The sequence below is a fragment of the Alligator sinensis genome, unplaced genomic scaffold (genome assembly GCF_000455745.1).
Source record: "Alligator sinensis unplaced genomic scaffold, ASM45574v1 scaffold939_1, whole genome shotgun sequence".
Taxonomy (NCBI): domain Eukaryota; kingdom Metazoa; phylum Chordata; order Crocodylia; family Alligatoridae; genus Alligator; species Alligator sinensis.
Window position 1 is genome coordinate 2,679,297 of NW_005841995.1, and position 15,699 is coordinate 2,694,995.

General features: G+C 45.0%; 2 protein-coding genes across 5 annotated transcripts in view; one reads left to right on the forward strand and one right to left on the reverse strand.

Moving 5' to 3' along the window:
• The window catches only part of FBXO48 (F-box protein 48), an 8,095-nt gene extending 6,130 nt beyond the window's left edge, over positions 1 to 1,965 (reverse strand). The window contains 1 exon segment of the mRNA XM_014518902.2: positions 1,790 to 1,965. The gene's annotated coding sequence lies outside the window, so the exon portion shown is untranslated.
• A 23-nt stretch (positions 1,966 to 1,988) lies between these two features.
• Positions 1,989 to 15,699, forward strand: part of APLF (aprataxin and PNKP like factor) — a 90,188-nt gene continuing 76,477 nt past the window's right edge. For 2 of the 4 annotated variants that reach the window (XM_006021488.3, XM_025201451.1), the window contains exon 1: positions 1,989 to 2,148. In XM_006021488.3, the coding sequence (XP_006021550.1) occupies positions 2,056 to 2,148 (93 nt within the window). In that variant the 5' untranslated portion in view covers positions 1,989 to 2,055. Of the gene's footprint in view, positions 2,149 to 2,286; positions 2,428 to 9,434; positions 9,466 to 15,699 lie in introns of those variants that run through there. The other 2 variants (XM_014518900.2, XM_014518899.2) reach the window with 2 other exon arrangements.

Consider the following 15,699-nt stretch of genomic DNA (forward strand, 5'->3'; position numbering starts at 1 on the left):
TTCCACAGTGACCGCTGTGTGCGTTGATGAGTGGGGGGGGGGGGGGGGGGGGGGAAAGAGAGAGAGAAGAGGCTTCCTCCCTCCCCCAGAAAACCCCTTCAGGCTTTGTTGGGCCAGAAGCTTTAAAACAAGATGGGTAAAGCTTGGGACCTACTGCATTATTCCCATACCACCACATTTCTCTAGGAGTTGCAGCTTTCAGTAACTTTCCAATAATGAGACTTCACAGAAAATGGCAAGAACTAGCAACACTGCAAATCAACCATGAGAGGCTTCCTCCCTCCCCCAGAAAACCCCTTCAGGCTTTGTTGGGCCAGAAGCTTTAAAACAAGATGGGTAAAGCTTGGGACCTACTGCATTATTCCCATACCACCACATTTCTCTAGGAGTTGCAGCTTTCAGTAACTTTCCAATAATGAGACTTCACAGAAAATGGCAAGAACTAGCAACACTGCAAATCAACCATGAAGACTAATTGGGAGGGAACAACATGGGGATGCTGTCTGTGTAGAGGGGAAGGGAATGGATGGGGAAGATCGGTCTCTTGCCAAACGTTTTTCTCAGCACTTTACAAAGGAGTGTGAAGTGTTGTTGTTGTTGTTGTTGTTGCTGTGCTGGTTTAGAAAATATGTGAGGGGCAAGGATGTCTTTTGGGGCAGGGGTTCTTCACCCCCAGCCTGCAGGCAGATCTGGCTGTCATCTGGCCCTTGGGACTCCCCATGGGTCTGGAAACTTAGCAGTGGGGGAGCAGCAGCACTGCTCTTCTGTTGCCAAGCTGCCACTCACGGGAGCCCCAGGCCCTGCGTGCTAGATCGAGTGCCAGATCCCAGTGTGCAGGGCCAGCTAGGGTCGTGTTAGGCTCCAGGGGCAAATCCTGGAAGTGGAGGTGGGGGGGAGGTCAAGAAGGGGCAGCACCAGGCCACAACTGCATTGTGGAAGGGTAAAAGGGAGTGGTGCTTGGACCCCATTCCAGCTTGTGGGGGTAGAAGGGCTCAGCACCCCACAGTCCAACTAGGTGCATGGAGGGGTTAAAGGTGCTGAGGCAAAGGGCCTGATTTTTGGTATGTGGGGCTCCATGCACTCCATAGACTGGCTCTAGGCCACTCACGCAGCCCACAGAGCCAAGACTGAGCATCAATCTGAGGGCGATCTCTCTTTTCCTGGACCAGGTGAGTGATTAGGATAAAAGTTAGACAAGCTTTTGGCTCCAAGACCGTCTTCCTCGGGCCGTATGCCTTACATTGGAAAGCTCATCTGCCTTTGATCCCAACTCCAGAATCAGTCGGATGAGAGAGACCCTCCCCCCCCACCCAAGGGTTGCACCCCACATTTAAATGAAAGCTGGTGAGAAAATCCAGCTGTGCAATCATTGCACATTTCTGAGCACCAGCGTGGTAGCCCGCTGACTCTCTTTAGTTGGATGGACATTCCTATTTCCGCTCTGGCGTGATGAGTGCTTGGTGTGGGTGGTTGATCTATGTTTTATTGTGCAAGCCTGGGCAGTGAATGGCGCAACATACGCAAGGGCTGGCAGGGACTGAAAACAAGCTTGCCTCTTTTGCAAATACCAGAGCAGGGCCCCACTGCGGCCAGGCTCTGACCAGCCCCTAAGCCAGCGGCAGACCACACCAGGGACCAGCGCTGGGGCTAGCAACGACTACGGCTCGGGGCGACCCTGGCCCAACTGCCTCCTGCCTTGCGCCCGGGAGGCGGGGCGTGCGTGCGCATAACGCAGGAGCAAAGTGGCCAGCGGCGGCCCCGGCTTAAGCCCCGCCCCTTTCCCCAGTACCTGGCCTCGCGCCGTGACGAGTCACCCTCATTCCAACCGGGATGTTTACAAGCCGGAGGCCTTCCCCCCGTCCCGGGCGCATGCGCTGCATGCTGGGACTTGTAGTTGTCCCGGGAAGGGGGAGCGGCAGTTGGAGACTACTGCTTCCGGGAGGCACAGCTGGGCGTGGGGGCGGTGTTCAACGTAAGTGGGCGGGGCCTCGAAAGTGGAAGCGGAGAAGGGGGTGGGGGGGAGCAAAACCTCCCTCTGGGCGGCTCCCTCGCGCCATGTCAGGGTTTCAGTTAGCGCCCGTGGACGGGGGCTGCCCTGTGGCTCTGCCGCGCGGGGAGACAGTGATAGGAAGAGGCCCCCTGCTGGGCGTAAGTGTGGCACTGGGGGGGGAGGCGGAGCGCGGAATCGGCCCCCTCCCCACCCCAAGCTGAGTGGGCGGGGCTGAGGAGCGCTGCCGGGGGAGGGGCATTGCTTGCGCATGCGTGGTGTGGTAGTGTACCCCCCTCTGGTGCCCCCGCATGCGCAGTGCTCAGCGTTGGGGGGCGGGGATGTGGTGCGGCTGTTCCCAAGGTGGTTGGGAAGTGGGAGCGTTTCACAGGAACGGACAGACGTTAACGGCCTGGAACGAAGCGCATGAAAAGGAGGCGGTGAGCGGGAGCTGCTCCCGCGAAGTTAGGGGTCCTGCAGCACTGCCTGGCTAAAATCCTGCCCCTGGCAGTGCCAGGCAGTTGGGTTTAAACTGGTTGGAGCAGGAATCGGTGCACACCCCTTCCCCACCCTCCACATCCACCCGTGGCACAGACTACTTTTAATTTTCATCCCCTGGGTCCTTGGTTCAGCCTAGTCATGTGGATTAAGTTTAAAACAAGGTTCTTGAAGAGTTGTTATTGCTCCCTAAACACCAGGGGTCCAACTTATTAATATTCCTGTTTTAACCCAGGGTTTAGAGTTTTAAATGGGTGTAGCTTTCTTGGTTTGTTTGCTTCCTTCCTTCCTCTCTCTTCAGAGCCCCTTAGTAGTTTGACATTTGGGGGAAGATGTAGCCCAGCTGGCCACACTGGACATGTTTGCATGTACATTTAATGTGCTGTCGTTACTCTGGACAGTAAGTTGAGTCTCTGTAACAGGTACCAGTGAAATACGCAGTAACTGGTGCTGCTGCACAGTAGCACCAGGCCATGAATTCTTAGTGTGATACCACAGCTTTCACCCTGATGCGCTACTACATGGTAGAATTAGTTTATTGCGCATTTAGCATCTCATGCCCACTGAGTCTCATTTTCTTAGTTTCATCTTACCTGCCTGCCCACAAATGAGGTGTGGAGGGGGAAGGAGCCCCATGATAAATTGGGGAATGAGGAGAGTTGTATATTTCTTTTACTTGAACCCAGGCAGAGCATGAGTAATGCTACACTTGATTGATAAACAGCCATAATTCTATTTGCGGAAGACTTCAGTTCGATAGGGTTTCCCACAGTGTTCTTCTATGCTCTGATCAACAAAGAAATAATTAACAATACTGACTCTGCCAATCCCCTGAGATGAACAGCAGCCATTCTCTCTGCCTGTGTCTCAGGTTCTCTTTAAGGAATTGTCAGTACGTTGGTTTGTGCTTCGTTTTGTTTTGTTTTATTTTCAAAACCGAGAGAAGTTTTTTTTTTTCTTCTTTTTTATTTATTTATTTTTTAAATGTGAAACCTTAAGATTCTGCTTTAGGCTATGGACAAACATAACTTTTAACAGTTTTAAAAGGAGAAGGAGAAAGTGCTATTGGTGAATGTGAGTCATTTGGAATGATATAGCTCTTAGATCTTCGTGTATCTATAGTGATGCAACTTAGCTAAAATGCTAAATCTTTTAATCTTGAGTCATAGGACTAGAAGGGACCCTGAAGGATCATCAGGTCCAGCCCCCCTGCATGAGCAGGAAAGATATCTGGGTTCAGGTGACCCCAGCCAGGTGGCTGTCCAGTCTTCTCTTGAAGACCTCTAGGGTAGATTGCACCACCTCTGGGGGGAGCTTGTTCCATAGTCTGGTCATCCTAATTGTGAAGAATTCTTTCCTAATGTTCATCCTATGTTCCAAACTATGTTCCAGGAGTTTGTGGCCATTGTTTCTAGTTTTTCCCCAGGGCGTGCTGGTGAACAGTTATTCACCGAGTCCCTGATATATGCCTCTGATATAGCAGTAAACCGCAATCAGGTTCCCTCTTGGCTTTCTTTTCTTTAGGTTGAAGAGTCCGAGATCCCTCAGCCTCTCCTCGTATGGCTTGCCATGCAAGTCCCTGATCATATGGGTGGCCCTTTTCTGGACCCTCTCGAGCTTTAGCATGTCCTTGTTGAAGTGTGGCACCCAGAACTGGACACACTACTCCAGCTACGGCTGCACCAATGTTAAGTAAAGCAGGAGAATCACTTCTTTGGTTTTACTGGAGATGCATTAATTGATGCATGCCTGAGTTTTATTAACCCTAGTGGCTACTGTCACGTTGCTGGCTCGTATTCATGCTGGGCTCTATTATTACCCCCAGATCCCTTTCATTTTTGTAGTGCTGGCCAGGTTAGCGATGCCCAGCCTGTAGGTGTGCTAGGGGTTCTTCCTTCCCAGATGCAGCACTTTGCCTTTCTTTATGTTGAACCTCATCTGGCTCTGTTCTGCCCAACATGCCAGCCTGTCTAGGTCTGCTCGTATCTGCAGCCTATCTGTGGGTGTGTCTGCACAACCCCATATCTTGGTGTCATCTGCGAACTTGGCAAATGGGCTTTTCACTGCCTCATCCAGGTCATTGATGAAGATGTTGAACAGCGCTGGGCCAAGTACTGAGCCCTGGGGTACGCCGTTTTCCACATCTTGCCAGGATGACACCGATCCGTTCATTTGGACTCTCTGCATCCTACCCTACAACCAGTTTTGCATCCACTTGATGGTCCTGCAGTTGAGCCCAATATCTTTCGGTTTTCTGATCAGTACCTTGTGGGATACCAAGTCAAAGGCTTTCTGGAAATTGAGGTATATGATGTCAACTGCTTTTCTCTTGTCCAGGTGATGAGTCACCTGATCATAAAACGAAATGAGGTTGGTCAGACAAGACCTGCCTGTGATGAAGCCATGCTGACTGTCATTCAGAATCTTCCCTTTTGCAAACTTATCTTGATGAACTTTTCTAGGATTTTCCGAATGTTTTTAGAATTTTCCCTGTAATAGAAGTTAAGTGAATTGGCCTGTAGTTTCCTGGGTCCTCACGTTTCCCTTCCTTGAAGATGGGCACAACACTGGCCCTCTTCCAGTCCTCTGGGATTTCTCCAGAGGCCCATGATTTATGAAAGATCTTTATCGGGGCTCTTTGGCCAACACTTGCAACACTCTTGGGTGGAGTTCATCCGGTCCTGCTGATTTATATACGTCTAATTTCTTTAATTGATCGTACACCACTTCTATGGCAATTGTGGGAATGGTGTCAATCCCACCCTGCTTGTTCTGTACCCTACCTGGAGTGTTGTTCCCCTTGGTCTTGTGAAAGACCAAGGCAAAGTAGGGTACTTGGGAGTTCCGCTTTTTCCTGAGTGGTAGTGACCAGGTATCCTGAGGCATTGAGCAGCAGCCCCACGCTCCCATTAGATTTTCTTTTACTCCCTATGTAGCTAAAGGAGGACTTCTTTTTGTCCTTGATTCTTGTAGCTAGTTTTAGTTCGGTTTCTGCCTTAGTTTGCCTAATCTGGCTTCTACAAATGTGGGTCATTGTCATGTAGTCTTCCTTGGAGGCTGTCCCAAGCTTCGATTGTTTGTACGCTTCTTTGTTTCTCTGTAGTAGGGCGGGCTGCAGCTTCCCTGCTTAGCCAAGAGGGTTTTTTGATCCTTCTGCTACTTTTTTCTCCACAAGGGAATTAATTTTTTTTCTGAGCCTTAAGGATTGTGTCCTTAAGGAACGTCCATTCTTCTCATGCTCCCTTTACCTGTGGTCCTTGGTCTCTCAGGGCATTCTCTACTAGTGACCTGAGCCTCTTAAAATTTGCATTTTTGAAATCTAAGACTTTGAGCTTGATATCTGTCTTGTCAGCCTTGCGACGGACCATGAATGTAATGATTTCACGGTCACTATCGCCTAGGCTGCTTTCTATGTCTAAGTTGGATGGAATGGCTTTGAAGCTGTAACAATTTTGTTATGCTTTTAGGGCTATAGGAGTATTTGGGTATAACAGTTGCATTTTAACCACTATTGGTAGAATCATCCCTGATATTGATACTATTGCTTTGTGTATATACTATTAATGAGAATTCTTTGATTTCATTTCAGGCAGACATGCCAAAAAGTCATGACTGGACTGCTTGTTAGGGAAAGGAGAGGACTGCTTTTCTGATGAGTGGTTCAATGTTGTTGACTGCTTTTCAGCCTTTGGGCTTCTAAAGGGCTGAGTATGTCACTTAAGGAAGGCTTGACCAGGGGAGAGTCTGCTGGGAGAAGATTGCAGTGCTTACAAGAGAGATCCTACTAGGTGTGGGAATGTATAAAAAATACATATAGTTGCTTTCTTTGCTGTAGAAAATATTCAGTGATAATAAGCACTGGTGCCTTATCCTTCCCTTAACGATGTTTGCTTTCCATGGAAGGATACAAACTAAATTTTGTTGCCAAAGCCTCATTTTTCAGTTGCTCTTAGGTTCTACTTCGTGTCTATTAGTGAGATGCTGGTAAGAAACATAAGTGATGCAGGTTGAGAGGTCCAAAGGCTCAGTCAGATGTAGTTATTGAAAAATGGTGGTTGGGATTCTTAAAGATGATTTGTTCATGGATTCTGCTTAGGGGCTCCACTTAGATATCAGTTACTAGTTATTTTCCAAACACTCCATTAACTAATAAATATGAAGTGACTTTAACAGCCTCTGTCTGATGAAAAAGATTCTTCTCAGTTGTTTGCTTCCACCACAGCTGCCTGATTCCTGTTTGGGTGGGTGGGGACTATCTCTGTTGCTTTAATCCTGCCAGATTAGTGTTATGACTGTATGAAGAAGAGCAATCTCTGCTACTTTACTCAAGGCTTGTTTGTTTGTTTGTTTGTTTGTTTGTTTAAACCCCGCTGTCTACAACTGCTGCTATTCATAGCATTTTCAAACCACAGTGTGAAACTTACCTTGTTTTGTTTTGTTTTACTGCGGATCACAGGTTCTGAATAGCAGCAGTGAATCCATTTGAATTCCGTTAACTTTTCTTTGCACCTTGGCAAGAATCTGAGTAGCAACAGAGACACTGGAACTATCTATATCCCTATTAACCCCTGATTTATGAATGACGCCAGTGCTAGCTAAAAGCATGCAAGCTGCAGGGCCCGCAGTGGAGAATGTTCACTACTTACAGATGGGAGTGAAAAACCATACTGCATTAAGATGATTCTAGATATCAGTGCAGGTCCCATAGCAGTTAGCTAGAAGTAGTGCACATGCACGCAGGGATCACACATGGATTCACAAACTCGTTTTCTTGCTGAGTACATGTTGTATGTCAATACAACAAAAGTTTGATTTACTCTTCTGGCAATTTGCTTCTTGGAGTATATCGGTTTGTATTCATTTACCTCAGATGGACAGGCTGGAGGGTTGGTAGTCTGACAGAATCGTGGATGAAGGCAGGGTAGTTATGTGCCTTTTTAGGGGTGCTGTGAAAGGATGTGCAGACAACTGAGTATCATGGATGGCCACAGCTACTATAGACCTGCCAACCACTAACCCTGCAACTCCCAGCAATTGTATAAGGTATGATAGGTGAGAGTCCCTTCCACTCCTCAATACTCCCCTGGTAATTTTTTTTTTTTTTTGCTTGCCATTTGTCTTTATTATTTTGCTTTGCGTTAGGATGTTGTAGATCAGGGATGGGGAACCTCTGTGCTGCTGGTCGGCTGGGGGCTTTATTTCCCAGCCACCCCTGCCCCCATGGCTTGTGCTGGTTTCCATGGAGACCTCAGCCGCGCTGGCAGTGCAGGGAGCTGCTCTGGAGCTGCTGGGAATGTGCCACGGGGGCGGCTTCCTCTGGAGCCGCCACCTGTAGCTTGCATGCTCCAGGCAGGGGCATGCATGCAGGGGATCATGGCTCTGTCCTGGTTCCAGACAGGCTGTCACTGCTGCAAGGAGCCGGGGCAGAGCCATGATCCCCTGCATGCATGGCCCTGCCCAGAGCGTGCAGGCTACAGATCACAGCTCTGTCCAGGTCCCAGAGCAAGCTTCCCCCATTCCATGTTCCCAGCAGCTCTGAAGCAGCCCCTTGTGCTGCTCTGCCACGTGCGCTGCCAGTGTGGCTGAGGCTGGGGTCTCCATGGAGACCGGCACAAGCCACGGAGGCAGGGGCAGCTGGGAAATGGTCTCCAGCTGACTGGATCCGGCCTGCAGGCTGGATGTACCTGTTCCCTGTTGTAGGCACTAATACAAGTTGTGAACTTGAGTAACGTGGGGTTTCCAGGGACTCGGACTTAGTGGGAGCTCTTCAGTGTTCCCATGGTGTGGAATTGCTTATACATGCCATACGTGCACTTTCCACAGCAGAGACTGAATAATAGTTCATGCAGTGTTGTCCTTAGTGGCAGTGTTTCTGTAGCTGAGGAGTCTTTATTGCCTGGTACCCATTCTTTGCTTGTGAAATTTGGAGATTGCAACCTGTTTCTGTCATGGGATGGAATTTGTGACCCTTACTGCAGGCCGCAAATCTGTCTTGCCTTGCCATAATCCCTTGGCATCCAAGCTGCCTGCACTGTCCTTGCTGCAGGGAAGCAATGAGGGTAAGAACATGAGAGAGCAGTAGAGAGGGCTGCGGAGGAGATGAGTAGCATGCAGCTGCCCCCCTGCTGCCCTTTGTGGGTCAAGCATGGCTTGCAGGCTGAAGGTTGCCAATGCTTGCTATAGCATCTGAGTCTTCCAATTCAGCTATTTTTCCCCCCAAATATGCACTTATCTTTTGTAAAGTTTAAACCATTTTCTCAACATTTTCTTTTGCAGTACTTGTTCATGATTCAGCATGTCGTTTTTTCCCTAGTATGCATTGTGTAGAATAATAATATAGTTAGGCACAGAAAAAATGAAATTCGTTAGTTGGATGTATATTAGACGCAGTGAAATGTTAAGTCTTCAGTAGTTTTACATGTCTTTTTTTCTTATGAAATGTAGTTTAAGAGAATATGAAAATACTTGGGGCACATTTGGTCAAATGCAATAACTTAGTTACTCACTAGATGTCACAATATACTCATACAATTTGAGAGGCATTTTGTTACCAGACAAAATATGCAGGTTTAAATCTAATGAACATTAGAAATGCATTATAACTTCATGCAAAGATATATCTGATCTTCCCATTGTTCTATGCTTAAAGGGACTGGGAAAGCTTTCATTATTTGTAAAATCGGTGAAGATGTGTAGAAGTATGGCCTTGTTGTTATAATTAATGAGATTTTTTTTTTTTTGTCTTAATCTTTTGTTTTAGGATCCCAGACTCTTCCAAATGAGAGAGGTTATGGTTAGATTAAAAAAAAAAAATCTTTCTTTTAAAGGCTGGCATTATACAAATAATCTATAATGTAGTTTTTAAGAACTAACTTTTATAATTTCTTTGGGAACTCTTAGAGCTGCCCTGAAACCTTCTTTATAGCAAACCTGGCTTTTTGCTTTTCAGATATCAGCGCATTAAAGACCAGCCTACCCAAGTAAGGGCCTTTGTGGGTTTTTTTTTTTTTAATGTCTTAAGACATAATGGCTTGTTCTATCTTACTTTTAAATATTTACTACTATCTTTTTTCCATTTAAGAGTTGTCAGGTGTCAAATTGCATATTTGAAAAAAAAAATAAAAAATTTTGGGAGACTCTTGAGCCTTAAGGTTTGTGGCTTTTGTTTCTAAATTGATGATGTGGAGAGAGACTTGAAACTTTTTTTTTTTTAAATACTGAGATTTCACTTGGTGACTGCAGGAGGTAGTACTTGAGGAGGGGGAAAAAATATGAGAGTTATGATAAAATCAATGTTGACAGTACTAAGATGCCATAAACTACATAACCAGAATCAAGCTGTTCTGGCTTCCAAGAACCATCTGACTTAAATTTTTTTACTTAGTTTTGATCAAGATAAAACTGTTTTGTATTAGAAATTTAGGTCACTGTACACTTTTTTGAGACATGGTGATTTATTTCAGCTAGAGAGGCACAGTTATATTGGTGCCATATCGGATCAGCACCAATAAAAGGAAAATTCTCAGTGCCAATCCAAAGCCTACACTGGCTTTTTTTGGCCGGTGTGGCTGATTTTAATGTCACCGATTTTTAAATACAATATGCCTTCTGGCCAGGGTTCTGGATGCTTTGTGCATGAGCCCAGTTGCAGCATGTATGTGGCCAGGAATGTAGCTGGGCTGCATGGAGAACAGCAACCTGCAGATAAGTCTGTAGAGGGGAAGGGGTGTGTGTGGCGGGGGAGCAAATTGAGGCCCCCTCCATGGTGAGGGAGGTAGTGGGGCTGGAGCTGGGGGTGCTGTACAGCCAGGGCGGTGAATGGGACCCTGGGGCCAGGGTGGGGAGAGGGATGGAGCCGCAGGCAGCTCATCCAGGGGGTGTGGGGAGGGAGGGTGGCTTCCTGTCACTGCGCACCTCCCCAGGGTGGGCATGTGCCTCCCCAGACTTGTATGCAGGGTGGAGGCAGGCTGCCTGCTGTGGCCTTGGGGCTCTCCGCCCTGCTGCCTTAGTCCTGGGAGCCATGTGCTGGCCATGCGTCCCCTGCCTGTCCAGCAGCAGTCGTAGCAGCAAGTTGTGCCTCCTGCTGCCAGATGGGCAAGGAATGTGTGGCAAGCACGTGGCTCCCAGGGCAAAGGCAGGTGAGTGACTGAAGAGTCCCAAGCCCGCAGTGGGCAGCCCACTTCTGCCTGGGCCCCACTCGGCTCTGCTCCTAAAAGTGTCTTAGCACTTAAATGGTAGCAGCTGAGCTTGAACTAAAGCTCATTTGGCAAGCTTTAGTTCAAGTATCACTGCTGTCATTTTTAAGTGCCAGGACACTGATCTCCTGGATGTGCTGCCCACAGGTCCATCCTGACCCTGTCCCAGTCCCTCCCTCACCATGGAGACCTCTATCTGCCTCCCCTACACTCCTTCCCTCCCCCAATGCCCCTTCCCCTCCACAGACTTACCTGCACGGTGCTGCTCTCCATGCTGCCTGGCTGCATTCCTGGCCATGTGCACGTGTGTGGCTGCAGGCGAGTTGGTTATTAGATCAGTATCAGCCAACATGCCTGGTGAATAATTGGCTGTTGGTATTGACCAGGAAAACCTTCATCATCTTTATCTAATTTCAATGTCACTTGGAGAGTATATAATGATGATAACTTGGTTTAAATAAAATCTTGCCTCATTTATATTGCTTTCTTAACATGTAAATTTGCTGCTTGGGTAAACCATGCTGGAACAAAGCCTCTAACCACAGAACAAGAAATGTGTAAGTAGCCATAATGTAAGCTTCTTCATACTGTCCTGTTGGTTGAATCTGGCCCAGAGGGCACTTCATCACTTAGGATGGTAATGAATTCTTCACGTGTTTCTTGGAATTATGCCTATTAGTACAGCTGCTTCTGTACAACATATTGGAATACACAGTAGTCTTAAATAAATCTGTAATAAAAATGCAGAAGGTGCAGGGGGACTATTTCATCCTACTTAAGTACTAAAAGTAAACTCTCTGGAAGTAATGAATAGCAGTGTAAATTATAGTTCAAATAGCATCTGTGTTTAAGCTGTAACCAGCAACTCAAATAAACGAGTTAAGGTAGCTACCAGTATTACCAGAAATGTTTATTCATAGATTTTATAGACGAGACACAGTTCTTCAGTTAGTTTAAATCAGTGGTTCTCCACCTCATTGGACTTGAGGCAACTCTCCATAACTGTTGTGAATTGAGTGACACCTAATTTCAAAAACTAATTTATATACTACAGTGCTTGCCTTCTTGTAGAGCAACTGCGCCATGGGTGTTGAGGACTGGTCAGCCAGGGACAAGCTTGTGCCTTCCCTTTTTTGCCTCGCCTCACATGTTGTCACCTTTTTAAAGGATTCTGGTGGTACCTTGGTTGTGAATTGCTGACACAAAAAAAACTGAAGCCAGTAAGAATCGAGGATTGAATTTGTACTTCCAGAACCACAAGCTAACTTGAATATATACTCTAAAACAGTGGGGCCAAAACTGTGAGCACCATGGGCCGGATGAGTGCCACAGGGCCAGGGTGGGCTGGATCAGGCCTCATGCTGTCTCCAACCAGCTAGAGCCCAATCCCAGCTGGCTTGGAGTGGCAAAGCCCCCAGCGGCGCAATCCCGGTGCATGGGGGCTGGGTTGGGGCAATGTGGGGTACTGTCCCCACCCAGCCAGGATTGGGCTCCAGAGGTTCAGTGCTGCACCTGGATGATCAGGATCAGGCCCTGCGAGCCCCATGTAGCCCAAAGGACCATAGCCCACAGGGTTCCCCATAGGAGGGGTTGGATCTGGCTCGCAGGCCAGGGATTGAGAGCAACCTTGCTCTAAGTATTTGGTCACAGTGGTGTAATTAGGGCAGGGTGGCTGAGGCAGCCACATATGCCAGTGGTAACCAGAAGTTACTGCTGCTCACATGTGGTACTTGGCCCAGGTGCCTGGCCATGTTGTTATGCCTCCTCTTGGTCATAATTACTCTTGGATTAGCTGTAATTTCACAGAAGAAAGTGATGTTTTACATACATGGTGCTCAGCCTCTGACCCACAAGCCTGTGTCATCCAGCCCTGGGGTCTCTATATGCCTCCAGGAATTTGGTGGTGGGAGAGCAGTGAGAACATTTTTTTTGGACCCATGGGGAGCTGTATAGGCTGGTTGACATAGCTCTGTGTGCTAGATCATGATGATATGTGTTGGGGCCAGTGCATGGGATCAGTGCAGATCTGGCGTGTGTGGCTGGATCACACCCAGTGACTGAACCCACATGCTAATCCTGCCCAGGATCTGACCCATGAACTGTACCTATGCATGGGATCTGGTCTGTGGACTGGTCCCACTCCACTTGTCTGGCCCATGATGCTGAAAGGACGAGCATCACTGTCTTACACAGTTGCAGACCTATTTCAGCTATTGTATTTTAAATGCAGCTTGTCTTGTCATTGAAAACAGCTGTCCAGAAATTGTGAACTTAATTCTGATTTTGGTGATAGTAAAATATTTTTGCTCAAAATATTTCTTTTTCTTAAGAGGCCACTTTTGAGATGTCTTTGAAAGCTTTATTTAATTAGGTTTTTATACAAAGCTTTTGTTCCCACTAATGAATGAAGCCTAGCTTTTTAAACAGTTTTTATTTGTTTCTTTGCTACTCTAATTTTTAAAGACTTCTTCAACTTTGGGAAAGGTGCACAATTTCAGGATAAAAAATGATAGTGTTAGGATACTGTAACCGTGGCGGTCCAAGAACTTGCAGACAAGGATTTCAAATGCAAGACATTCTTCTAGGCAGACCTGACAGAATATCTTGCATTTGAAAGCTTGTTGAACGCTACCGTAACTATACAGTTAGTCCAATAAAAGATCAACCTAAGAAATCCTTGCTTCTCCCAGAATAAAAAACAAATTCAATTTAAAAGTTAAAATTGAGAGAGTCTTAAACTAGCAAAACAAAAATGAAGAAGTAGAAATGTTTTGTATTTCATAGTGGCAAAAAGGAGCTTAAAAACAAAAACCTGATTTTAAATATATATTTTTCTGAAAAATAAAACAAAAAGGCCATTGTACTTTTGAAGCCTGCAAAATTGAAACAAATACTTTATAAAGGCAATTCTTCTTCTATTTTCTTCCAACTCTAATGCCATATTCTTAAGTAGAGTGAATGAATGTGTTTGATCTTCCCAGGATACCTGTTGCACAATAGATGATGCAAGTCATGATCTTTTTGCCTGGATATCAACATGTTTTCCTCTTGGATCATAAATGGGGTGAAACCATATTCCCTTTTGAACATCTTCCCTTATTTCTTTTAATTTATTCGTCTTTTATCATTCCTTTGAAATGCCACATTTAACACTATATTTCTGAGTGAGGAATACACACAGTCCACAATAATGTCAGTCATTACTCTGTCATCTTCATTTACATTGATACCTTTATGCATTGGTATAATATTTTTTTTCCCACTTCAGTCAAAAATTTTTGATCAAAGAGAATCTTCTGGACAGATTTTAGACAGAAAAGGATGGAACTATTTCTTCTCTGACCTGTAAAAATGAAATAAGAAAACCCACTCATGTCCATTTTAAACTTTGCTTGCATTAATTCCCTGAATATGCCAGTGAGTTAACTTTCTTGCACAAGAGTCAAAACATGCAAATCTTAAATTTAAACATAGGATAGATTATTATTTTTAGTAGGTTTTGAAATATATTTAGATACTATAATTGGTGATTTAACTAGTGATGATACTGTTTACATTAAATACTGCATTATTTTGGTGATAATGTTAAAGATAAGTTGCCAAGCAAATAGATTGGGCTATACAAATTTCTGGGCTGAATGCTCTAACTGGGTCTGTGAGAGCAAATAAATTAGTTCTATAAAGATGTGTGTCTCCTAACAAAATCTTCTTAACACTTCCTTCTTCATAGAAGCTATCCAAGAAATAAATTGTTTATTCTCATACCCTTTCTAACTCCCCCCATCCCTCCCCTTCTCTGAGGAAGCTTCTGTTGAAAATAATTTATTAGACCTAATCTTGCAAATACTTACACAAGTACATGAGTTAACCTATTGATTTTAGTAGGATTACTTGCATCAGGAATAAATGGCTGCAGCTTTTGGGACCTTGGTGCTCATGTTCAAGCTGAGCTGCTAATAGAATGGAACATTGGGGGGTGAAAATATTTCTCAGGAATCAATTAAAGTTAGCATGCAGTGTTTTACACACATCAAAAACATTTTTTTTGCTGCATAGGTTAAATATTGTATGATAAAAAGCAAATGGGTTTTAGACCACATAAATTTCAAGCTGTTTTAGTGACAAAAGTTGTTGGGTTTTTTTGTTTTTGTTTTGTTTTTTTAAATCATCATGGGAGTTTGTATCCTGTTCTACTGCTCTTTAAATTTCTTCAATCTATAGCTCAAAGCGTAATATGAATTCTGGAAAGTGAGTTTGAGTAATATCATCTAAAGAAGAATTTTGGAGGAAATGCCTTGAATAGCTAATATGGCGACTTCTTCAGTATAAACCGGGGGTTTAAAGATATCTTCAGCTCTTGTATATCTCATCTTTGGAAAGGAGCTTCATGTAGGGGCGAGGAAGAGTCAGCGAGTGTTTTTTATCTCCAAAAAATGCATCTGTACTAGAGATTAGATTCACGAGCAGTGAAGTGAAAGGGTCAGTTACCAATTCTCTGATGTGTAGGGGTTATGTGGAAAGGGCTGTACAACAGAATGCAAAGATTTGTAGAGTGGACTGTGTGGTGAGTGATGCAAGGGTTAAATATTTATACTTATCCTCACTGTTCAGTGAGTGAAAGGCAGGGATTTTAAACTTTTTATTTCTTCACATTTGAGTGCTCATTCCTGTGTTAGGCACACCATTTCAAAACTGGTGTGACTAAAGATAAATGAATAAGGCTGTGTTTAAGTATTTTGAATAAGTGGCCTTACTTTTAGATCTGCAGAATAACCAGCAATTTTCTCTTAAATTGGTGAGCTGTTGCATGCTCAGTGGTCTGAAAAAAATCAATCTACCTCTTGAGGATAAATTACTAAATGTGTATTTAACTTCAGGAGGTGTCCAGTTCTGAAAATTAAAATGTTTCCGCTGCAATTTAGCTTTTAGTATAAAATGTCATTGGGTTAGTTTTAAAAATGAGGATAAAGCAAATTTATAATGTGGATCTACTTAATATCTGAATGCTATGTCCTGCTG